Below are 23,337 nucleotides of genomic sequence, written 5' to 3'. Positions count from 1 at the left end.
ACTAAAGAAAATATTGTAGATTTCAGAGTTAGATTGCCACAGTTAAAAATGTATTGTTCAGCAATTTGATATCATACCGATATATTTATCGATTGATGTATTGAACATTTTAATTTGAATTTTCCAAAAGAGCCCAAATATAGTTCAAACCAGGAAAGACCGATCCTGTATCGATATTTGTCGTTGCGATATATTTTTATATATTAATTATATATCATAAATCGATATAATAACGATAAATTGAATTTTAATTTGAAATTTTCCAAAAGAGCCCAAATATTAATTTGCCCGAAAATATTGATATATTGATCCTGTATCGATATTTGATGTTGTTTTATATAAAACCCGAATCAAAAAGTTCAATTTTAATGTTTATTTTATAGTCAGAAGGCTCTAAAGTGCGTTTCCCTACGTGAGAAACGGCCATGGAACTACATAGATTGTCATTCTTATAGTAAAAGTAAGAAAATAAATCAGTTTTTTGTTTTTTTTTTTAATTTTAATAGATTTTCAAGAATCTTTTTGTTCTTTTTTTTTTAAGTTGTGACCAAAACAAAGAATATTCTATCGAAGCTTAAAGCCTGCAAGGCAAATTATTTAATTTCCCTTTAGAAACTTCATTATTATTATTGCTGTAAGGAATTCACATTCACCCTCTCTGCCAATATGATTACTTCGCAGTTGGTTTTAATTATTGCTCGACGCTTTATTTTACAGTTGTTGTTTTTTGGCGATTTGTGTAAATGCAGCTTAATCATAGAACTATGATGATGTTTGGATGCTGGGATGAGGCTTTAAAATTAGTCAACTTTTTTGTAGAGCATTTCTTAGGGAAACTAACGAACTAACGAACCGAAAAGAAGGGAGTAGGTGTAGTCCAGGTAGAAGAAAAATATATATATAAAACCAGGGAACCAGGTTACTGGCTAAACTTCACGCCAATATTGTTCACACGCGACTGCATGTGCTGGAGCACGTCCTGCGAGAAGTCCTCGATGGTGGTGAAGCGACTCTTCTGGAAGCTAAAGATGTCGGCCAGAAAGGCGAGCAACTGCTCCCGGAAATAGTGGCAAATCTCACGCAGGTTCTCGTTGGGCCCAAAGAAGCCCCAGGCCATCAGCGGCGATATCTGTTCGGATATCACGTAGAAGTGCGACATAAAGCCGTTGGGGAACTTGAGCATCCGCTTCTTTGCCTTCAGCACCGACCACACCGCCGTGGTAAGAGCCTGAAAGTACAGAGAGCCCAGTGAGTACACGGGTAGGAGAGACTAGCGTGCGTCACTCACCGTCTCTTTGAATCCATTGGACAGCCAGCGGTTCTGCACCACCGCCGTAACACTGGCCGGCGGGGCATCCAGATCCTTGAATGAATCCAAGATAATAAAGTCCAGACAAATGTCGTAGAAGGTCATCGCCTTGACATTGCGCTGTTCCAGCTCCAGCTGTATGCACGGCCAGTTGTTGCTGTCGCGCAGGAAGTTCACCATGTCCTCATAGCCGACCAGGAACTCTTTGGTGTCCTTGTCGCCGAGACACAGCAGATCGGTGAGTATCTGTCGGCCAGCATCGCAGATCCATTGACCGACAGCCGGATCCTTGAACAGAAACTGGAAGGCCAAGCGGACGCAATGCAGCTTGGCCAGATACTCGGTATCGCTGCTGCAGTGCATCAATTCCGCTCGAATGGTGCGACACGGCACTGTGTACTCGTCATGGTGTTTCAGGGCCGTCTGGAACAGTGGATACTCCTCGTACGAGGTCTCGATGAAGCCATCGAACTCCCGCAGATCCGCCACTTGGTCGAGAGCCGAGGCGAAGCTCTCCGCTGAATCGAAATTCGGATCGGAGCCAGCGCGGCTGAGGATACTGCCCGATTTGCGCGACCGATGGTCATCGTCCGCCTCGCCCGTCTCCTCGGCCTCGTCTATAGAATGCTCCTCGCGGAACAGCACCGAACGCTGGTCGAGGAAGAGCAGCTCGCTCTGCTCCTGCAGCGTGTACGCCATCTCCAGCAGATTCTGGATTTCCCGGCAGAACTCCGAGTCCTCTGCCGTTGTCAACAGGGCGGGCACTCCGCCGGGCGAATAGTGCGCCGCCAGGGCATCCTCCCAGAAATTGATTACTGTATCCAACGCTTCCATGCCCATCATTCCCAGCTGTTGGGCTGTAAGCTGCGTCACCATCGTTCCCCCGCCGGGAACCCCAGCATTCTGTCCACCGCCGCCGCCGCCACCAAGAAGGCTGTTGCCCAGCACACCAACTCCAATTGATCCTGAGGCCATGGACAGGCGATCGGAGTAGGCAATTGTGGAGCCAACGGGACTGCCCGATCTCGCCGAGGCCTTGGACCCGGCTATGGATATCAGGTCATTGGGACTTCGCATGCTGTTGCGGTTTCGACGGCCCGTGTATTTCCTCGCCCGGCGAGGCGGACGCGGCGGCTTGCGTCGTCTTAGAAATCGGGATAAAACTCCCATAAGAGCCACGCCGGCCGTCAGCGAGAATATGACAACCTGGTGGGGATTTAGAGATTAGAGCACATATATAGCCATTAAGATCGAAGTGCACACAGTGCACTTGGCACTTTGCCTCTAGTGCTTAGGACGACGTACGTTCAGAGTAATGGGAAAAATCCATTAGTGTCAGGTGGGATCAAGTGTTTTGAACGAATAACTAACTCACCTTTGTGGTGGTGGAGACGCGAAAGGGCAGCAAGTGGCCCCCGTTGGTCCAGGTCGCTGGCATGAGGCGCTGCATCCTCAAAAGCTCGTCTTATCGGTTTTTTGTTTTTGTTTTTGTTTTTTTTTTTTTTGAACACTCGACGGGGCTTTTCTTTTTTGGGGGAATGGAAATGTGAAAATGGAAGTGTGGGCGGAAATCAATTTGTGCCGCCAGTCCGATTTGTGCGATTCATCGGCGCTTGGCGTTGTTATCTCTTGGTCCAGTTACTGTATTCCCGGGTCAACTTCAGCCCTGCTCCATGTGCGCGGCCGTTTCGTGGTCGTGATTTCTGGCACAACACGCAGCGGATGCGGGTTGTGGGCACTGGTGGTCAGAGCGTTGGGCAGTTTTTGGAATTCGTGTTGGCTTATCAGTGAAAACTTTCACTTTTTAGGCCTGAAAAACAACAAAATTGCATCACAACGCTTTGGGGAGAGCGCGCGGCGGCGGCAAAAAGGTGCAATCAGCTGTTATTCGTGGCGTTGCCGTACAGAGAAAACCCACCGAGAGTGCTGCCAGACAGCCGGTGTGTGGGGTGAAGAAAAGCCGGTGGAGCTTATTGCACTTTTTCCAGTACCTTAAAAATAATTTAGTTGCATAAATTAATTTGTAAACGATTTTTGTGATTTAAACAAAACGGTAAAAAATGTAACAGTATTAATTGCACAATGTTGGAAATATGTTTGTGGAAATAAAGAACTAATGACAACATTTTCAATGATATATACATTAAAATATATATTTTTTTAGTCTTAAAATGTCTTTTTTTTTATTTACGAAAGTCTTAATTATTAATTACAAGTAAAAATAATTTTTTAAATATTTAAATAACAAAAAACCCACTTATTCCGCTCAATACCGGTAGTGACTGCATGCCAATCAGTTACTCAGTGCGTTCACCAGCACCATCAAACCCTAAAAAAATATTATTGAGTAGATATTTAGGCTATCAAACTTTAAATCACTAATTAAGATCTAGCTTTATATGGCATAAAATTAAATTTAATTAAATATAAGCCCACTAGTCACTAAATTAAATGTGCTGGTAAACGCGCCCTCTTTTTTCCCTCACTCCAGGTACGAAATGCAACGGGCGATCGCGCATCTCTGACAGAGTTGCACAGCGCTATCGATAAATGATTGATTATTGCAAATCGAAGAGCGGGAAAGGGGAAACTTGCTAATTTAAACGAATTAAAACTAAATCAATTATGACATTTACGTTTTTGAGGCTAAGCCAATTCGATAACATGGCCGCGATGACGTCACGCTCCGCTGACAACAACAACAACAACATACTGTCCAAGCACTTTGAACCGGCAAGAACCGCAAATACTCGCGAAAGTCTCTCGAAATATTTTGGCATTATTAAAATTTCTGTATTTTGGCATTGGTGCGGGCCAAAATATACAATATAATATATTCCACTTTTGAAACACACGCACGCGGCAGAGAAAAAGAGAACGGGAGCGGTGCCAGAGTGGCAAAAGAAAAAGCAACAAAAACAAAGCGAGAGATTCAAGCTTACAGTGAGGGCTCTATAAAGCGAATTGCAAATTGTAAGTGCAACAAGTGTACGAATTTTTTAGTTTTAATATATTTTAAGTTAATATATTTTAAGTTTTGCGATTTAGCTTTGGAATTTATTATACATATTTATTTTTAAGCTTTAATAAATTATTATTTATTATTTAAATTATGTAAAAATTCAGTTCATTTTATTCATTTATTATTCATATATTTTCTTATAAAAAAAAACGAAATATTTTTCTTATTTTTTCCCATCAGCTGGGCTTATTTTGATCTTTCGCAGATCAACTGAATCAAGCAGCCACTGTGGTTGGATATGAGCCGCTGCCGCCTGGCATTGTTATTTTATTTTGTTATTAGTTCAGCGACGCCGCCACTCATCATCAGCCGTCACCCGTAAACGATGTCCGAAGATGCCAAGAGTGAGTGCATAATGGATCGCAAAAATTGGATAAATCATAATTCATAATAACGCCCCAGGTCCTGGACCACGCACCCGGAACATCATTGAGAACCAGCTGTTCCGCCGGCAGCGCAGCCTTAAATTGGAAGCACTGCAGCGCCAACGGACCTTGGATTCTGGCGACGGCGTTGAGGGATTGGGTCCGGATTCGGAACCCTTCGACAAGGTCAGTTGTAGTCTCTCCCCCCCCCCCATCAAGGTGACTTGGACATAATGATCTTTCCCTCACAGACGCACATTGTGATTATTTTCACGGCCAAGGCTAAGCTGCGACACTGTCAGGATGTGGAGAAGATTATCCAGGAGTTTGGCATCCAGACCACCCTGGAGATTGTGGGGTAAGTGATAAATAATATAAATATTCCTATATTTAATTGGAAATATGTTTTTTTTTTATTAGGAAAACTGAAAAGTACCTGTATCTGTCGGCCAGCGTGGATACCTTGCTGCGTCTGGCCGATGCAGCCGAGCTGGAGAAGATGACCACCACCAACAGCATGCAAAAGTTCAACTACGGCTGTATCTCGGATTTCCTGCTGCCGGGCATGAGCAAGGATCAGATCCTGCGCTACTGTGAGATCCCAGTGCTAATCAAGGATGTCATTCAGGATGGCATCAAGTCGTACCTTCAGAAGGGTTACATTGAAGATATGTTTCCCCTCCACGATATTGTGGGTTTACTTCTTTTGTTCTGCGAGTTTTTGCTTTTAATTAATTTATTTTGTTTTTTATTTGAATTAGTTGTATCTCACACGCTTCAATTGGAACCTGAAGCGCACCAAGCTGCCCATCGAGGACATCCGCAATTACTTTGGCTCGAGCATTGGGCTCTATTTCGGCTTCATTGAGTTCTATACGAAGGCCTTGATATTCCCCGCTGTATTTGGACTGCTCCAGGTGCTGTTCGACCTGAATATATCGCTGGTGTGCAGCTTCTATGTGATCTGGACAACGGTGAGTATGCACATACATATTCTGGGTTAATTAATTGTTTGAATCAAAAAAGTAAAAGCAATGTGGCTAACAGAATATTACAGTTTATAAATTGGTGAAATTGTTTACCCCACGAGATGACTAAATATAGCAACGTTTTAAGTGCTTTTTAGTGCTTTCAACTTAATGGAGATAATAAAAACTACATACATTCATTTGTTGTTGGGCAAGTAGAGACAATTGTAAAATTCATAGAAACAAAAATTATTAAAATAAAATAAATATTAGGAAAGAACCAACGGGAAAAAAGAATACCTATTTCGATTTAAGAAAGAATTAGCTTCGAATGTTAAATATTTTTCTTAGACTTGTTAGTTTACTTAGTTTTAGTAACAGGAAAATATTCTTAAAAAAATTAATAGTAATAATAATTAATTAATTAATAAATATTAATTAATTAATTAATATTTATTAATTAATTAATTATTAATTAATATTTATTAATTAATTATGATAAATTAAGAAAATGTATTTTCGAATGCCTGATATTTTCTTAGAATTTTAGGTACAAAGTCTTAGTTGCAGGAAAATATATTTTTTTTTTTAATTTAGAATTTTATAATACATTTTTTAACTGATTAAGAAAATTTATAATATTTTTTATTTATTATTTTCTTAGAATTTTAGGTTACACCGTTTTGGTTGCAGGAAAAAACTCATTAAAAAATGTTTTATTTTATAGATATAATATTTAATTAATTATTTTATTCTGAAACTTATAAAGAAAATACCCAATTGATTTATAAAACAATTGTAATAATAAATATTACTTGTTTGCAGATATTTTTGGAGCTATGGAAACGCAAATGCGCCGGCTACTCGTACCGCTGGGGCACCATCGAGATGAACAGCTTGGATAAACCGCGATCCGCTTACCAGGGCCAGATGAAGCCGGATCCCATAACCGGCAAGATGACGCTACACTATCCGATGCGCTACACATACCTGCAGATGTACTGCATCTCGTATCCGGTTGTCCTCGGCTGCGTGGTGGCTGCCGGCTGCTTTGCTCTGTACCAGTTCCAAATCGAAGCCGAAGTTCTGGCCGATTTTGGCCCAGACTCCTGGCTGCTCTACATCCCGGTCATCGTTCAGTCCGTGCTAATTGCCATCTTCTCGTGGGCCTACGAGAAGCTGGCCACATTCCTCACCAACTTGGAGAACCATCGGACGCGTTCCCAGTACGATCGCCATCGGGTCAATAAGCTGATGCTTTTTGAGATCGTCAACAACTTCTTCTCGCAATTCTACATAGCGTTTGTGCTGCAGGATTTGCGCCAGCTGAAGTATCAGCTGATGATGCAACTGCTGGTATTCCAGGTGCTGTGCATTGCCCAGGAGATTGGCATACCGCTGCTGGCCGTGCTAAGGCAGAAATATGCCGAGTTCCGGCACCGTGAAGTTGCCGAGGAGAAGCTACGCTCCATTAGCGATGTGCCGCGCTACGAGCAGTCCTTCTACGAGTCCGGGCTAGATGAATACCATTCCACGTACGAGGATTACCTGCAGGTGTGCATCCAGTTTGGCTTTGTCGTCCTGTTCGCCGCCGTTGCCCCGTTTGCCGCCATTGGAGCGCTGCTCAATAATATCTTTGCCGTCCATATTGATATGTGGAAGCTGTGCAACATCTTCAAGCGTCCGTTTGCCCGCAGGGCCAAGAATATTGGAGCCTGGCAGCTGGCCTTCGAGCTGCTCTCGGTGATGGCTCTGCTGAGCAATTGCGGCCTGCTCTTCCTTCAGCCGAATGTCAAGTGAGAGGCTTAGTTACTTTAATTTTCTTATTAATTTTCTCATATTTTCCCTGTGTTTTTTTTCCTTTTTTCTAGGGACTTTTTCTCCCACTGGCTGCCCTCGGTGCCTGACCTGTCATTTGTGATCTTTGAGCATCTACTCTTGGGCCTGAAGTTTCTCATACACAAGGTGATCCATGAGCGACCACGTTGGGTGCGAATTGGTCTGCTCAAGTCGGACTATGAGACTAGCCAGGCGCTCAAGCAGCTCAAGTGGGTCTCCTAGTTGCAATCCATGAGAAGTTCCATTAATGAATCATAATTCTTTGCAGAAAATTCAAGGCGGAGGCTAACAAGATGGCCTGATGCTGGATGATGCAGGATCTCCCTCCCACTCCTTTTTTTGGTGCTAATCATACTACCAGTCCATTTATTTTATTTCAAAAGATTATTATTTATAAACATTACAACTAAGCAGTGCTTTATACGGTGAGAATGTATGCGTTATAACCGTCGGAAGGAAGTGAAGGTGTGCCTTAACCCACAACTCATTAAATAAATAATTATTTCTATGTATACTATAAAAATAAGGGTTAACAAGAAGGAAAGAGAAACACGGGGAAGCCGAAGTTTTAACACCCTGAAGACTATCAGTCAAGTTTCAAGACTGAGAGACTAGTTTGAGTAGAAAGGAAAAGAAGGACATGGCTAAATCGACTTGGCTATTATATTCTCTGCGTTCCCAACCTTCTGACTACCCTGCAAGGGTATACAAATGTGTCTCATACATGCATACCAATTATATCCTTATCCTACTACATATATCTCCATATATATGTGTCCACATCCTAGTGCTTACCACTCAGCGAGCTCCTCTGTAATGCCGGAAAGCCAGATAGGCGTCCAAGGCATGCAGAATGCCTGCCGCATAGCCCATGTACTGGAAATATTTGAAAGATTCAAACAGGAAATATACATTATTTTTCAAGTACTCACATAGCAGGCAGTCATGGCAGGATATGCCCAGAAACCAGGTCGCACCAGGAACTGCGGATGCAGCCACACCACGCACGCAAAGCCCATGTAACTCGCCGAACTGAAGTACATGCAGCTGGCCAGCCCATTGAATATAGTCTCCTTGGATAGATATAGTTTAGCCTAGATATCTTGGTCTTCCTCAGGAGTCCCTGCCTACTCACAAACATGGACTGCCGTATGAGATTGTAGGATTTATCCGAGAAGGCATAGCATATGAGCAGGATCCCGTTGGTGGTGAAGCAATGCCCTGTGGTGGCCAAAAAGCTGGTCAGCGCCTGGCCAATGGAGTCCGCATAGGGCACACCGTACTTGATTAGCAGTCCCTCGCAGAGCATGGCCAGTCCCAGCTGCATGAGCTTCAGCAGGCCAATTCGGGACATCAGAAAGCCAAAGTTAATGCAGGTGCAGACGCGGCAGCAACAGATGCGGATGCCCAGCGGTTGGCTCATTCCCCGAACTCCAAAGGCGGACAACGGCGTGGAACGGTGCATGATGATGATGATGATGTGTGTGTACTCCTGCGACCTCGGATTGCGACTGATCGTGCATCTCCGCATCTGTGTATCTCGGCTTTGTTGTCTGGTCTTTCAGTTCATGTGCGAGAAGGAGAAGAAGGAGGGTTCTATAAATAGCTCCTGGGCCACATGTGCGTGCCCTCCAAGGAGTGCGCTGGCGAGCGAGTCTCTGTGGCATTTTCAATACTGCAAATAATACAACAAATATATTTTCTACCTGCCTGCCTTTTCTTGGTTAATATGTTTTAAATAGCATAATCTAAAAATCCAAGTAGGTCTTCATGTTCTCACCCAGACAGCTGTCAGTCCCGCATCCGATTCCGGATAATGTAGGCATAAATCCAAATTCCAAGTTTTAGTAGCACAAAATTTTTACAAAATTTACCTTAAAACGCTTTTCTAGCTAAATATTTCGGATTCCCCATTACCTGTACCATTCGCGCATTTATACCTTTAACCGTAACTGCTTCTGGTTCCTAATCCTCTCCTGGTTTCCCCTCCGTATTCGCTTTAGTTTCCGCCACAAGGATGTGCTTTAATTTCAAGTTGTTTGGCGGCAGACGGCGTCGCGCCATTGCTGCCAATGGTGGCATCTCCCCGCGTCCCAGTCTGGCCAATGGGCCTCAGGTGTCCATCGACACCGTCCACACTGTCAAGTCATCCAAGTCGGCCAAATCCGTCCGGTTGGGCAAGGCGTCCGCTGGCATTCGGCCTGCAGCCGTTATTGTTGGCAAAAAGATGGGCCACAGTGCGAACCTGTTGGGATTGGAGAAGAGGCAGCATACGGCTGCTGAATCTGGCGGAGGAGCTACCAGTAGCAGCACCACAGCACCCGCAGCTATCACCGCCGTTGCCTCGGTGGGCTCCAGTGCTGGTCCCGCCGCCGTATCGGAAGTCAATGACAATGGAAACTCTATAAAACGCAGCTCCTGGTGGGGTTTCTTTGGCATGGGCAAGAAAAAGAGGAATAGCAACCAGTCAATCTAGTCCCTGAAGCCATGTGACTCCACTTGACAGGGGTTCCTCACGGAAACCGACAGGATTCGGAGCAGAAGCCGCAATCATACAAGTAGAACTTGACTCCAAGGACTTTTTTGCGCAGAGATCGCATAAATAAATATAGATTTTATATATATAGGACTTGCTAGAGTCATCAGATTTGCTTGCATTTATTTATTTTAATTTTTTTTAACTGGGCGTTATTTCTTGATTTAATATCATACACGAAATGTTCATATAAAAGGTCCCTTAAAATAGCGATCAACTCCAACCCTGTTAACCTGATGATTAATTCAACTGCAAGGATATATAAACTTTAAATTTCTTTCTTATTTTTATTTTATTCTATATTGTTTTGTTTTTCAATATTAATTGAAACAATTTCAAAATTCTACTGTATACTTTACTTGTTCAAATCACAACCCATCCTAGTAGGCATCCGTCTCTGTAGTCTGACAGCTGGCAGTTTCACTTTCGTGTCCTAATGTGCTTATATATCAAAATTCATAATTTTCCAAAGCATACAATTCCCCAAAATTAATCATCAACGGACTAAGCATTCCGTTTCTTTGGCTACCATAACCGCTTCCAATCTGTTTCTGGTTACCCAGCCGCATTTACTTTCGCTTCCGGTTCCGTTTCCAGGATGTGCTTTGGCAAGTTCTTCGGCGGCAGGCATGGAAATCGTTCCAATGCTGTTGCCACTGAAGGTGTCACCGTGCGTCCCAGCCTGGCCAATGTTCCCCAGGTGTCCGTGGACAATATACGCTCCGTCAAGTCCACCAAATCGACCAAGTCCGTCAAGTCTGGCAAATCGATGGCCGCTGCCAGCCGCGTGACCGTCAATTTGGCCAACCAGCGAGCACCCAGTGTTAACACCATAGGATCGGAGGCAAAGAAATCTGTGCTGGTTGGGCCAGGCGGAGGAGTTTCCAGTGCCAGCGCTTCGGTGGTCCCTAATGCTGCTGGTGGATCTGCCACCGGCTCTGGGACAGCAGATGGCAGCTCTCGCTCTGTAAGGCGCAGCTCCTGGTGGGGTTACTTTGGCATGAACAAGAAGAAGAATTCTAGTATTGATTCGCTCTAGGTTCCAATGATCCCATCCCGGAGCAGCGCAAATTGCTAAGGATTCATCTTCAAAGACCTCCGTCGGGATTAGAAGCAGAGAAGGAAGCACACATATCTTCGATTTTTCAGAATTACAGCAGAAAAAAAAAAATGAAATAAAGTGCAAAACCCGTAAAAAAAATCCTTTAAAAAAACCCCTAAAATTCCCAACTCCTGGAATCCGTGTAGAATCAATGTATTCAAGTTCGTTTAATATGATTTTATTTATTTTTTATTATTTTTCAAGCTTCCCTTTCCGATTTAATATGAGCTCTTGTGTATACCATATATATCCCCATGATCGGATCATCTTCTTTCCGAGATCGTGTCGTGTGCGCGCTGGACACACAGAGAGAGAGAGAGAGAGAGAGAGAGATAGACAGGGGGTGGGACAGGGTGGAGCGGGCCAAACAAAGCTCAAACGTCGCCACCGCCGAGCGATTAGTGTAATTTATCAGTCGCAACGGCAATTTATCGGTGGGATTTATATGGAAAGAAGGTAGGGTGGTGGTAGGGAGGGGGCGTAATGGGCGTGGGGCCGGTGACGGGTGACGGTGGGTGGGGGCGATCGCGGGGGTGGATGCTTTTTGACAATAAAATTAATGTGGCTGTTATCACAAGTAATTGTTGCCGGCGGCATTTGTTATTTTTGCTATTACCGCTACTATTGTTACCGGTGGCGACTTGCGTCAATGGGAAGCTACACTGTCAGAAAATGCATACAAAAAAATAGGGGAAAAGAAAGCAAAACCTCTAATGTGTTACCAATTTTTAAAAACTTCAAATAGTTAAAATTGTCAAGAAATTAAACTTAAAGAAACTTTAAACTTAGTATGAATTTTTATCCAATTTAGGTTTAGTTATTTAACATTTTAATTTTTCCCAAAAATGATTCAAAAAATCTCAGAATTTTTTAAAAATTTTATAAGGGGTTACATCGTTAAAATTAGCAAAAAATTTGCCAACAAATTTAATTAAAGAACTGTTAATTTTGGTTTTCAGATCTATTAACCTTATAAAATTCAACACAAAAATTCTTTCCAAATTGAATTAAATGCATTTTATGGCTTAGTTATATTTTTTAAACTTTGATTTTCCGAACAAATTTTATAATAAAATTAAATTTAGTATGTAGATTTATTAAACCTATTAAAACTAACTCAAAACTGTTTTCCGAATTGAATTTATTGTATTTTTGGCTTAGTTATAGATATTTTAAGTTTAACTTTTCGTGAAAAATTATCAAAAACAATTTTCATAATGTTTTTAATAGTTTTATAAGGGGTTACATGGTTAAAATTGTAAAAAATTTGCAATAAATTTTGTTAAAAATGTAACAAATTTTTAGAATGCACTTTCCTAATTGAATTTAATATATTTTTAGCTTTATGGTAGATGTAGAATTCGGTCTCCTTCAACCTGAAAGTTTATACAAAATTCGGCTTTCAGAAACTATTATTTAAAATGTTTATTTCTTTATTTAACATATATTTTTTTAGAAATAAATATACAATTGTAATACCATTTTCCTGGTGTAACAATGACGCTCTGGAAAAAGTAAAACCGTAACCATTCAGAATTTGCATAAATTGTCTTGGCCAGGGCAGTCATAGTACTTCAGAGACATGTAATACTTAATACAGAGAGACATACGTAATAATATGCAATCTGCAATTAGGAATTTGCCAATTCCGTCACGAATTTTGCACGTGCAACACACCAACTAGCATTAAATGGGGCAGGGGGTAACTTCGAGTCATTTTCCGATTTCCCAGCCCACCCGCCGGCGATCTTGTTTATTTTTAAAGACAAGGCATAGGAATGAAATAAAATGTATATATCGGATATATGTACATCATATATCCACCGATACAGTATAGACTGAGAGAGAGGGGACTACACTTTTTGTGGGCCGTCTTCATTGGGGCCGATGCCTCTGACGTCGTCGGTTCGGTTCAGTACGGTTTAAGAAGAAAAACGTAAAAAACACACGCTAAATACGCAAAGATTAATTAATGTAACAATTTTCGGCTGTAAATAATTCGAATCTCGGCGTGTTGCACTGCAAAATTGTTTGTAAATTGTTGTGTCATTACAGCGAAAAAAAAAGAAAAAAACGAAAACTGCAAAAAGCCGACACAGTGCGCTGATTGTCGGACTCAAAAAATAAACAGCAACAGATTTTCATTTTTGTTTATTTTCGTATTTTGTGTGTGTGTGTTTCGTTTGGGTTTATTTTGGTAGCCGCCGACAATCGGAACAAAATCGGAGGAAAACAATGTGAGTGGAGTGCCTGCCGCCTGCTTGTCGCTCAATCGCCTTTAAAATGCAGTTAATTAAATAAATTGCAAGCATCAGTCAGCGGTTCCAAAAGCGCCTCCGCGTTAGATACTAACTTATAGCCGCTATATCCGACATTTCGAGAGATCCGATCCGATCTAATAGCGGCAAACTGCAGACCAGGAAACAATTGAAAGCATCTCAGAAATGGGTATTTATGATGATGGGAACCTTGTGTCGAGTCGGGCAATGAGATCTGCCAGGAACAAGTATGATATATATATATCTATATACTTATGTATATATTTTGGGAATCACGCCAACTTGACGTCTTTGGGTTTAATTTAAGAACAAATAAAGGAATTTAGAAAAGTAGAATAAGAGAAATGTTCAAGACAAATTTCTCAGACAGAGCTTAGACATATAACTCATATTTTGTTTATAATAAATACAGGAAAATGAAATTTCTAAGTACTAATAATAACACTAAGAAAAATATTATATTTTTCATATTTTTTCTGAAATTTAGGACGTATTTTTCTGATTGGCGTGGTTCAAAGGTGAATTCCACATTTTTTTGCTGGTCAATTTTTAATAAAAACCTAAAGTTAGTGGTGCAAAAAAATCTCACACGTGTGCACTTATAATTCCCAACCAGTTCTAACATTCCCGGAATAAAGTGACGGTTGCCAGCTGCCGAGCGGCGAGTGCATGTGGATGTGTGGTTACATTTTTGTGCTACTATGTAATATTACATAAATACTTTTACATATATGCTAGGTTTTAGGTAAACATTTTGATGAGTGCATGCTCAAGTCATGATTAAGTCAGAAAAGTGGGAAATACGTGGCAGAGAATTGGAGAATTTCCGCCACGTAAGAAGCCATTAAACAAAAGTTACTAGTTACTATTACTAAACGATCTAGCCATGTCCGTCTGTCCGTCTGTCCGTCTGTCCGTCTGTCCGTCTGTCCGTCTGTCCGTCTGTCTGTTTCTACGCAAACTAGTCCCTCAGTTTGAAAAGTTATCTGAATGAAACTTTGCATATAGTCTTCTATATGCTCTCACTGCTATATATGTCGGAACGGGCCGGATCGGACGACTATATCATATAGCTGCCATACAAATGTTCGATAAATTTTTAGAAAAAAATTATAACTTGGCTGTTTTTCAACATATGTGCACTATTTTTTACATATGACCATTTTATATTATTCCAGAATTTTGTTAAAATTTTATGAAAATCGGACGACTATATCATGTAGCTGCCATAGAAACGATCATGAAATTAATAGAAATAAAAATATAACTTCGTTGTTTTTCAACCTATTTTTATCTACTCTGAGATAGAAGCTTATTTTATTAGTTCAAAATTTTGGTATAAATTTTATGAAAATCGGACAACTATATCATATAGCTGCCATATAAACCGATCGGTAGGTATAGGGAAATATAAAACTGGGAATGTAAAACTGTAACTGTCAAACTCTCAACATAGTAAGTATAGGTAAAATGCAATGAAATAATATCTGCAAGGGTATACAAACTTCGGCGTGCCGAAGTTAGCTTCCTTTCTTGTTTTTTGCTTTGCATTCTCTGAAACGCAAATTCATGGGGCGAGGGCAAGAAAGCCGATATTCTTGGAGGGCCGTAAACAAAGCCCTATCTGGGCCAGAGATAATGATGCCAAGTGGCCGGCAGTCTGGCCCACTGATTGACCATTATATATATGTATTATTTGGGGAGATCCTAGTCTAAAAGTGTTCCGTTGATTGGGTATTATTTATAGAAATTTGTTTGCCACGCGCCGACGTCACTGTGAGCATATATCATTTGCCGATGTCATGATTTTTTTTGGAAATCCGCAGCCCCTCCGGGTTGTAGGACCCATAAATCGAGTACACTCGAACTCATCAAGGTGACAAATTCTGAAAGTAGGAAGAATTGCACCTACACTGGTAAATAAAAATGAATTTTAACAATTTTGTGGAATAATTTTCAATATTAAAGGGAGAAGAAGGCATTTCTGAACGATAACTATATATGTATATTCTTGAGCAGCATTAACAACCGATTCGATCTATAGCCATTCCATAATACAATTCCATGTTACCCAATTTATTTTTAATTTTTTAAGGTGTTCTTATCAGTAGAATTGTGTAAAAAAAATGTAATTAAAAACAAAAATGTGAAATTAGTACTCGTAAACCTTTATTTAATTTCTATATATATTTTTTTTTTAATTTTAATTAAATTTGTTTTTCTCTAGAAGTACATAGCTGGACTATGCATTTGTGTTTTTCCAGTGTACAAAAAAATTTCTTCTTGTACCTACAACAAATGTGCAAACAACAGCTAAAATAATAGAAGCATTGCAAAACTTTCCATCAAGTCAAAGGTTTGGCTAAAAATAAACCTAAAAGAACATTTTATAAAAATTGTACTCTCTAGGGATGTAGGTCAAGATCAATAAGTTAAGAAGAAAAGTCTAATGTGATCTACAAAATGTCTTTGAATATCGAATATCGAATTTTGTTGTATCGAAAAATATCGCATTTAAACGAAAAATATTTAAGTTATTTGTCACCTTTTTCCATTATTTTAATCTAATATACTATATAGTCTAATAGATTTTTCACATATATCGCCACGTTAAAATATTTATTCGCGTTCTAGTACTATATTTTGCTCACAGTGTACTATGCCTGAGACACCGGAGATGAGTTGGCAGAAAGTGAACAATTCCGGCTGGCATGTTAATTGATTAGAAAGTCCGAAATAGTGCCTATGAAAATTCTCACCAAGAACTGGAAAAACCCTGATTGAAAAAAAGGATCTCGATCCTTTGCTATTTACTAACGATAACCTATCAGATTTGTTGTCTTTTCGATTACCAGTTAATTTGGAATCTTATCTGCTCAAACATGACTTTAATATTGTACAATCTTAGTGTGACTTCAATTAGATGGTGAAAATCGCAGAATCACCAGCCTTCGCGATTGTGTTGAAAATAAAAATAAATTACTTTTGATTTGTTGAAAAACCAATTTGAGCTATTTATGAAATATTATAGAGGGTGTTATTTATTGCAGATGATAAGTGTCGTTGTAGTGTCTGTGTCCCCAAAATATCCCATGATTCATAGGCAGACGGAGACCCTCCTCAGTACCGGATGGAAATGACTTTTGATTGTTGTTTGCAGGGGAGAAAACCGAAAACAGTTTGCCAATAGTCGCCTTGTCCATCTGCGTCATTGCGAAAACACTTGTCTATCGCCCATTTGTTGGCAAAAGGGGCGTGGCCGGAGGTTTTTACATACTATACATCTGTTGACAAACAAATGGGGTTGAAACTTTAGAGCTAATATTTAAATTCTTCCAGTGATAATTAATAATTTCAATATCAAGTCGATTTACCGATATTATATCGATTTTTGTCGTGCAATTCGATTTATAAATTTATAACAGATATATCCATATTTTGTTTAATATGTATAGAATCAAAATAGCAAACATTTTCCCAATAACATTTAAACAATATTTTTCAATATTTAAAATTTCGATATACCATGACAGATTGATGTAATTTCCTGTATGATTTTGTTTTGGGATCTATTATCTTTCCCGCTGCTGTGGCCACCCTTACATGCGGTTAAGAATGTGGTATTTGTTGGGGCAAGGCGCCAGTCATGTATCACAAATTCTTTTCTTGTGTCTCCCCGTTGGGGTCGTGTTCTATGCTGCTTATCAGCTATTGGCTATCGGCAAATCGATAAATCATGTCTCCAGGAAAGAGGAGATCTTCTCCGAACCCAACCCCCTCAACCCTCAGGCCGCTTCGCCTTGATCTACTGACGTTACTATTACCATTATGGCAGTAAGTTACCTGCAAGTGAGCTGTTTGTTCGCTGTGGCATTGAGACACCGGCATCGCTTTCATTTGGCTACAATTTCAATTTCAATTCCAATTCCAATTTCGATTCCATTGCGTTTGCAATATTTTAATTGGGTTTAAGATCGTTTTAGTATCGTTACCCAGCTCAACTTTGACAAAGATTGTGATTCCGAAACCGATTCGGAGATGCTCCTTCTCTTCGAATAGTCTACGATTTTAAATACTTTTTCATATGTAGCTCATTTATTAAATAATTTATATTTATATTGTTTAGTTTTAGGGCTTAAGGTTTTTTTTGCATTAAATGTTTTTAAGGATTTTTGGATATCTTAAAAAAAACAAAAAAGTATAAAAGTTACATTCACTTATTCTGATTTTGTAATAAATTGTGGTAATTATGAAAAATGTGGGAAATGTAAGTTAAATGGTTTTTCAATATAACTGGAAAGTTGGAAATTTAAAAAAAATTAAAATTGAATTCTAGCTATTTTTAATGTTATATGAAATACAAAAAATATCATTAATATTGTAAAAACTACTATAAATTCTAGAAATATAATAAAATATTTAAACAAATTTTAAAGCTTAGTTGTGGAATAATATTTTGTTCTTTTATTGCTTAATTTTTTATTATTATTTTGTTTTTGCTTTTTTGTAAATTTATTTTAATTTCTAATGCTTATATAAATATTGTTCGGTTCTTTTGTGTACTACTGGTTGAATTCGATAATACCGAGGGTTTAGTAGCTCCCTTCCTCGTCGATCAGGTCGACGCCGGCGGAGCTGCCAGCGTTGACGCCGACTGCGACTGCGACTGCGGCTTCTCAGCTTTTGGCGCAATCGAAAGTTACGTTTCAGCTTTACGTAGAGCGCATTAGTCGATCGCTGAAAGTCGACGGCGTTAGTTCACAGTTAAGCAAACAAAAATAACAAAAAAAAAAAAAAAGGAAATTGAAATTGAAAAAAATTCAAGAAAGTCTCAAAGAACCCTATATTAGCTGGAAGTATCACCCGGAGATATTGTAAGTGGTATTCGATTACCTAATATTCATACGATGCGCAAAGTGCTCTCGAAACTGAAGATCCAAGATTGCGGCGGCGACTATCAACTTTTCTTCCGTTCGAACCGAAATTATCATTGATAATCAATTGATTAGTACAAATTTAATGACAGTGCAAACAAACGAACCAAGTTCGTTCCGCCGCCCAAACGAATTTATTTAAATGGGCAAATATTAAATTAAAAGCTATGATTGCCACCGAATTTCTAGCCAGTCCAGAGCTATTTATAAGCCTGGATTTGTGCAATTAAATTGCAAAATTGTTGCCACCGCAAATGATTAAATTAATTAAATTAATAATGGCACAGTCGGGCCACAACAGAAGATGTGACTCTCCATATAATATAGAAATTTATGTATATATAAATTATAATGTGACTGAAAATCGTGCTCGCATTTCTCCAGCAATTTGCCATGCGATTCCCGCCAGCTGCTCTCTACTTCCCCCATTCCTTACTGATCCCACACGGAAATGCTATCTAAAAACTATATATTATAATTATATATTATATTATATAGGCAGTGCAAAGAGAAATATATATAATAATAGGTAATCCTGGTGCTTAAAAAACTATAAATATAAAACATGAATAACAAAAGACATTTAATTTTTGAAATAAATTATAATAAATAATAAAACAGTTAAATATATATATATATATTATGAATAAATGCAACAAGTTTGCAAATGATTTCCTGAATAAAAAAAAATACAAATAATAAATCAGTTTCTTTATTTATCCTTTATCTCCCTCCCATCATTGCTTTTTCCGCGTATTTTGGGTATTTTATATACATATGTACATATATATATCTCCAGCTCTCTAGTGCCTAGTTTTCGATAGTTATTCCTCCGATTTGCATGCAGCACGTCGTGTGGGGATCCAATAAAAAAAAGTGCTAATCAGGCGGGCCTTTAAATTCCAATCATGAGCCAATTAATCTCCCTTTTTCGGGCCTCCAGATCGCTAGCTTAGAAAGAAAGAAACCCCCAAAATAATGAGTGACAGTCGGTGATATTTCCCATTTCAAACTAAAAAGAAAAAGGGATTTTATGGGTTATCTCTGTGTCTGCTTGCTGGGCCCAAACACATTCGATCTTCGACTAATTGCCAAACGTGACAGATAAAATTCCTAAACCAAGTTGAGAAGATACTATTGCCAGGCGAACTTCTTTAACTTTAGCCAAACTCGGAACACGTTAGGCAGAGTGTCACATAAAAAAAGACAAGCTACAAAGTCTACTAAATGCCATAAAACAATACAGTTTATTTATAATTTATGCCATTGCAGAGTTTAAAATGTATTCTAACTAATTAACATTTATTGTTTAAGCAAACCAATGCATTTGAGAAAGCTTCGAGCTTAATGCAAAAAAGGGATAGTAAATATAATATATATAGAGAGAATATATAGAAGAAAATTTTATTTTAGTTGAGTTTTAAATCCCTTAAAAACGCTTTAACTATGTTATATTCTTAAAGAATTTTATTCCCATTTAGTGCTTAGGTTTTATTTAACTTATTTATTTATTTCCCCAACAGAGAGACTCCTCAACTGGCTACTTAAATACTTTTTCATATATAATATAATGTATAAGGAAGTCAAACTGTTCCAGCTAGTTAGTGAGTTGTCTGTCAAGCGAGGATCAGTGCCTTAAAAGCATGGCCTGTAAACAATAAAATCAAATTAATTATGACCAAATAAATCACTGACATCTCTCGTTGCGGGCAGAATTATTGCCCTCTGCTGCTGATAAGCGACGTCGGCTTAGGCTCTCCACCGACCAATTAATTAGCACGCGAACAGCGACGCTGGCTGAGGCAGCGGCGTTGGCAGAGGAGATTGGCCAACAACAACAACAACAAAAGCAAAACCGATGGAGTAAAGTCGATCGAGCGTCTCATTATGCTTTTCTGCTTTTCCGCTGCTGCTGCTGCTGCTGCTGGGTTTGCGTCTGCGGTTGCTGCAACTGGGCCAGCGCACACAGTCGAAATTCGGCAATTCGAACTTGCGAAATTCGAAAATGCAAAGACCTAACGGTGATCTCGAAAGTCTTGGCCTTGAAGTATAAGAATACGTTTTTAAATTAAATTTAAATTAAATGTTTAAATTGTAAACTCACGGTTCCTGTAATGTTGTAATGCTGTTCGTCATTATGTAGGCTGCACTGTATTATGTTCGCTTTATTTGTTTATTTGATCGCTGCAGTTAGCTAACTGCATTTACACAGATGTTTCACGGCCTCCTCTCGTTTTTCTTTTCATATTTCTACACAGCGAGAAAAAAAAACTATTGATATTGTTTTAAGAGAAAATAAATTAGAGAGGCTTGTTTAAGATATTCAAGTTTTTCCTTTAAATAAATATATATTATTTTGTATATTTTCAGAATATGGACCTAAAAATGGAGTTGGGTGGCTATGTACAGTCCTCGCCAAACACCAAGCGATTCGTTGTGGAAGACTCGAGTGAGTTTTTTTTTTTTTTTTGAGTGAAATCTCGACAAGGTGAAAGGGTGAATGGACAGCTTGGCTGGCTACCCTTTCTTCCGGCTTAGACAATCCGGAAGGAAGTGCGTCGGCGGCATCGGATACGGAATCCGAATTCGAAACCAAGTCCGAATCCGATCAGAGGCGACCAGGTCAGATCAGCGTCAAGTTGAAGTTCAACGGCTGTCGTCGGTCGTCGCTGATGGCCCTGAAACACGATGCATCTGAGCCATATTTATCAGCCTACTTACACTGAGCAAAAAGACTGGTATTCACCCCATTAATCGAATCATTGGCGTAGTGCGCTATAACTTTGAAATATTTAAAATTTGTAATTAAATAATATTTTCAATATTTTTAGAACTACAATAAAATTTTATCAATTATTACGCAAAAGTGGCAAAAAGATCCATAAAATCTTTAGTTTTTAACCAACATTTAGCATGAATATATGATTTTAATATCCAAACTTGCACTGTAAAGCTCAAATATGAAGTTTAAAAAACATTTTAGTCAACTTTCTAATATACTAAAGGCCGCTGAAAAAGTGAACTCCCAACTAAATATGGCTTTACAGACGACCTTGCGGCAATTTACGCTTCACACCTGCCAAATTGGAGCAGCAAGTCGCTCCCAGTCACTCACTCACTCACCTGTCCGCTTTCTCTCTCGCCCCCCTGCAGTTACCAAGGTCACCTCCGACGGCGAGCCCCACGGAATGATGACCATGGTGGCGGGACTGTCTGGATTGCTGGCCGCCATCATAATTCTGGCCGTGCTCGTCTCCATGGTGGCCTGTCGCAAGCAAAAGAGGTAATACAGATAATATATATACGGAAGTTAAAGAAATATAGTCTAAGAACTCAAATGAATACTTGCAGCAGCCGGAAGAGCAATGTTTCCACCAATGTGGCCATGACCAGTGTCCAACAAAATCAGCCGCAGTTGGCCGGCAACCTAAATGCCGCGTTTGCCGAGAGCACTCTCACATTGGACAAGGACCAGGACAAGGAGGTCCAATGGCGGCCCACATCCGTGGTGGTGGAGCGATATTAGCTCAATCGGATTCCATAGCCCGGAAGGAAACGTGATGTTTTTGTGAACATTTGAGACTGAGACTTAGCCTAAGGATTCCCATCACCATATTTTATTATATGCTATATATATATATATATCCTTTTTTTCCTTGTTGAAATGTAAATACATATATGTTTACGTATAAAAAAAATATATTAAAAGTGTTAAAATGGCCTTTGACAAAAAGTTTTAATTAAGGTGAGGAATCTGTTAAATATTATGCTATTTTTGGCCCGCTGGAGTCTCTCTTTACTAAATCTGTGAAACCCCTAATTGAAATCTAGCAAAACACAAGGAGTAACAGGACAGAAAAGGTCCTTTTGTACTTCAAAATTCTGAAATTCAATAAACTACTTTTGTGGCAAAGCCATCTACCATTGGTTTTCCAAACCATTAACAAGTTTCAAATCTTCGGGAATCGAGGAACCACCACCAGCAGCAGAAAAATAATTATTTCTCGAACCTACAAAGAACACAATAGATCGATTTAAAACTAATGGCTTTATTACAAACGGATATACGCTTAAGGGCCTACAGCGGTTACTGTATTGAGTCTATTCATTTCTTGCGCTCATAGCGGAATCTATACACGGGCGCACTGTCCTTGGTACCAGCTTTCACTTTCTTTGGCTTGAGGAGACGCTGCTGCTTGAGTGTGTTCTTCAGCTGTATCTTCCGCTGGACAATGCCCAGCTCCCGTTCCCGAATCTCCCTTTTCTTCAGCTCGTTGATGCGCTGCTGCCGGGTGGAGTTTGGCGCTGGAGTTTTCTGTAAGAAAAAACAAAAAAAGAGAACAGCTCAGGAAGGTATTCCGAATTACAGATGCACGTATCTCTCACCGTTGCCTGCTCTGATTCCTGGAGGCGTTCGCCCAGGGTAACTGCTGCCTTTTGCTTCCTGCCCTGCTCGTCAAAGGTAAACCGCTTGTTGGACGCACCACTATCGATGTCCACCAGCTCCACCTTGAGGCGTTCGATCTTCCGTCGCTCCACAGTGCGCTTCATCACCACATACTTGAGGTCCTGCGTCTGCATTAGGGCCAGCTGCTCGGGGGTATGCTCGTCCTCCTTCTCCTTCTCGCGATGCTCATCGTTGGCCAGCTTCGAGTTGATCATGTGATGGTAAAACTCATCCGGATTCTTGTTCTGCGCCCGCCGATACAGCACCTTAAGGGTCTTCTCTTTTTTCTGGGCATCGAGAGCTCGCTTCTTGTAATCCTTCTTCTTCTCGAGGAAGCCCAAGTGCTGACGCGCCTCGGGCTGGTGGCGTTCGCGGTGCACCTTTTGGTTGCTCTTGGTCGCCTTCTTCCACGACGACATCTTAGATTGCTTTTTATCTTAAAATTATGTTTTAATTGGAAGAAATTGGTTTGTTTACGACAAAAACGTGCAAGTTGAAGCCAGTGTGAACGTGTAAATGCGGGTAAAATAATCCGC

At 39.9% G+C, this 23,337-nt stretch overlaps 7 protein-coding genes and 1 long non-coding RNA gene across 15 annotated transcripts; 4 read left to right on the top strand and 4 right to left on the bottom strand.

Annotated features, from left to right (window-relative positions):
• Nucleotides 1–681: 681 nt before the first annotated feature.
• Miga (mitoguardin) lies at nucleotides 682–3,417 on the bottom strand. 4 transcript variants are annotated; one of them, XM_070287806.1, is made up of 4 exons: nucleotides 3,228–3,417; nucleotides 2,685–3,148; nucleotides 1,289–2,515; nucleotides 682–1,228 (listed from the first exon to the last, which is right to left on the bottom strand). In XM_070287806.1, exons 2-4 carry the CDS (start codon nucleotides 2,757–2,759, stop codon nucleotides 920–922), a joined length of 1,611 nt encoding a protein of 536 aa, XP_070143907.1. In that variant the 5' UTR covers nucleotides 2,760–3,148; nucleotides 3,228–3,417; the 3' UTR covers nucleotides 682–919. The 4 variants fall into 4 exon arrangements, with proteins under 4 accessions (XP_070143907.1, XP_017018160.1, XP_070143908.1 ...); XM_017162671.3 differs by having other exon boundaries at nucleotides 2,685–3,119; XM_070287807.1 differs by having other exon boundaries at nucleotides 2,685–3,119; nucleotides 3,301–3,400.
• Nucleotides 3,418–3,946: 529 nt separating this feature from the next.
• Axs (Abnormal X segregation) lies at nucleotides 3,947–7,986 on the top strand. The gene is made up of 9 exons (XM_017162669.2): nucleotides 3,947–4,282; nucleotides 4,512–4,675; nucleotides 4,734–4,882; nucleotides 4,948–5,054; nucleotides 5,117–5,387; nucleotides 5,458–5,670; nucleotides 6,490–7,460; nucleotides 7,536–7,712; nucleotides 7,772–7,986. The coding sequence occupies exons 2-9, from the start codon at nucleotides 4,657–4,659 to the stop codon at nucleotides 7,803–7,805; spliced, it is 1,941 nt and encodes a 646-aa protein (XP_017018158.1). The 5' UTR covers nucleotides 3,947–4,282; nucleotides 4,512–4,656; the 3' UTR covers nucleotides 7,806–7,986.
• Nucleotides 7,981–9,281, bottom strand: sing (MARVEL domain-containing protein sing). Of its 2 annotated transcripts, none has more exons than XM_070287808.1 (4): nucleotides 9,210–9,281; nucleotides 8,639–9,146; nucleotides 8,436–8,576; nucleotides 7,981–8,379 (listed from the first exon to the last, which is right to left on the bottom strand). In XM_070287808.1, the coding sequence occupies exons 2-4, from the start codon at nucleotides 9,032–9,034 to the stop codon at nucleotides 8,302–8,304; spliced, it is 615 nt and encodes a 204-aa protein (XP_070143909.1). In that variant the 5' UTR covers nucleotides 9,035–9,146; nucleotides 9,210–9,281; the 3' UTR covers nucleotides 7,981–8,301. The 2 variants fall into 2 exon arrangements, with proteins under 2 accessions (XP_070143909.1, XP_017018161.1); XM_017162672.3 differs by having other exon boundaries at nucleotides 8,639–9,061; nucleotides 9,210–9,268.
• A 9-nt stretch (nucleotides 9,282–9,290) lies between these two features.
• LOC108071675 (uncharacterized) lies at nucleotides 9,291–10,150 on the top strand. The gene has a single exon (XM_017162480.3). The coding sequence runs from the start codon at nucleotides 9,521–9,523 to the stop codon at nucleotides 9,977–9,979; it is 459 nt and encodes a 152-aa protein (XP_017017969.1). The 5' UTR covers nucleotides 9,291–9,520; the 3' UTR covers nucleotides 9,980–10,150.
• A 487-nt stretch (nucleotides 10,151–10,637) lies between these two features.
• Nucleotides 10,638–11,078, top strand: LOC108071719 (uncharacterized). Its single transcript, XM_017162544.3, has one exon. It carries the CDS (start codon nucleotides 10,638–10,640, stop codon nucleotides 11,076–11,078), a length of 441 nt encoding a protein of 146 aa, XP_017018033.2.
• Nucleotides 11,079–13,030: 1,952 nt separating this feature from the next.
• LOC108071852 (uncharacterized) lies at nucleotides 13,031–22,075 on the top strand. 4 transcript variants are annotated; one of them, XM_017162768.2, is made up of 4 exons: nucleotides 13,031–13,378; nucleotides 20,725–20,803; nucleotides 21,508–21,637; nucleotides 21,706–22,075. In XM_017162768.2, exons 2-4 carry the CDS (start codon nucleotides 20,728–20,730, stop codon nucleotides 21,878–21,880), a joined length of 381 nt encoding a protein of 126 aa, XP_017018257.1. In that variant the 5' UTR covers nucleotides 13,031–13,378; nucleotides 20,725–20,727; the 3' UTR covers nucleotides 21,881–22,075. The 4 variants fall into 4 exon arrangements, with proteins under 4 accessions (XP_017018257.1, XP_017018258.1, XP_017018259.1 ...); XM_017162769.3 differs by lacking the exon at nucleotides 13,031–13,378 and adding an exon at nucleotides 13,629–13,647; XM_017162770.3 differs by lacking the exon at nucleotides 13,031–13,378 and adding an exon at nucleotides 18,163–18,294 and having other exon boundaries at nucleotides 21,709–22,075.
• Nucleotides 19,877–21,606, bottom strand: LOC138929259 (uncharacterized). Its single transcript, XR_011445671.1, has 3 exons — nucleotides 21,478–21,606; nucleotides 20,459–20,604; nucleotides 19,877–20,395 (listed from the first exon to the last, which is right to left on the bottom strand). It is a non-coding gene; the product is annotated as an uncharacterized lncRNA (long non-coding RNA).
• Nucleotides 22,076–22,383: 308 nt separating the features above from the next.
• Nucleotides 22,384–23,328, bottom strand: LOC108071851 (probable U3 small nucleolar RNA-associated protein 11). Its single transcript, XM_017162766.3, has 2 exons — nucleotides 22,741–23,328; nucleotides 22,384–22,669 (listed from the first exon to the last, which is right to left on the bottom strand). Exons 1-2 carry the CDS (start codon nucleotides 23,218–23,220, stop codon nucleotides 22,460–22,462), a joined length of 690 nt encoding a protein of 229 aa, XP_017018255.1. The 5' UTR covers nucleotides 23,221–23,328; the 3' UTR covers nucleotides 22,384–22,459.
• Between the last annotated feature and the right edge of the window lie 9 nt (nucleotides 23,329–23,337).

Source organism: Drosophila kikkawai, chromosome X (genome assembly GCF_030179895.1).
Source record: "Drosophila kikkawai strain 14028-0561.14 chromosome X, DkikHiC1v2, whole genome shotgun sequence".
Taxonomy (NCBI): Eukaryota; Metazoa; Arthropoda; class Insecta; order Diptera; family Drosophilidae; genus Drosophila; species Drosophila kikkawai.
This window is presented reverse-complemented; position numbering and strand designations above follow the sequence as displayed.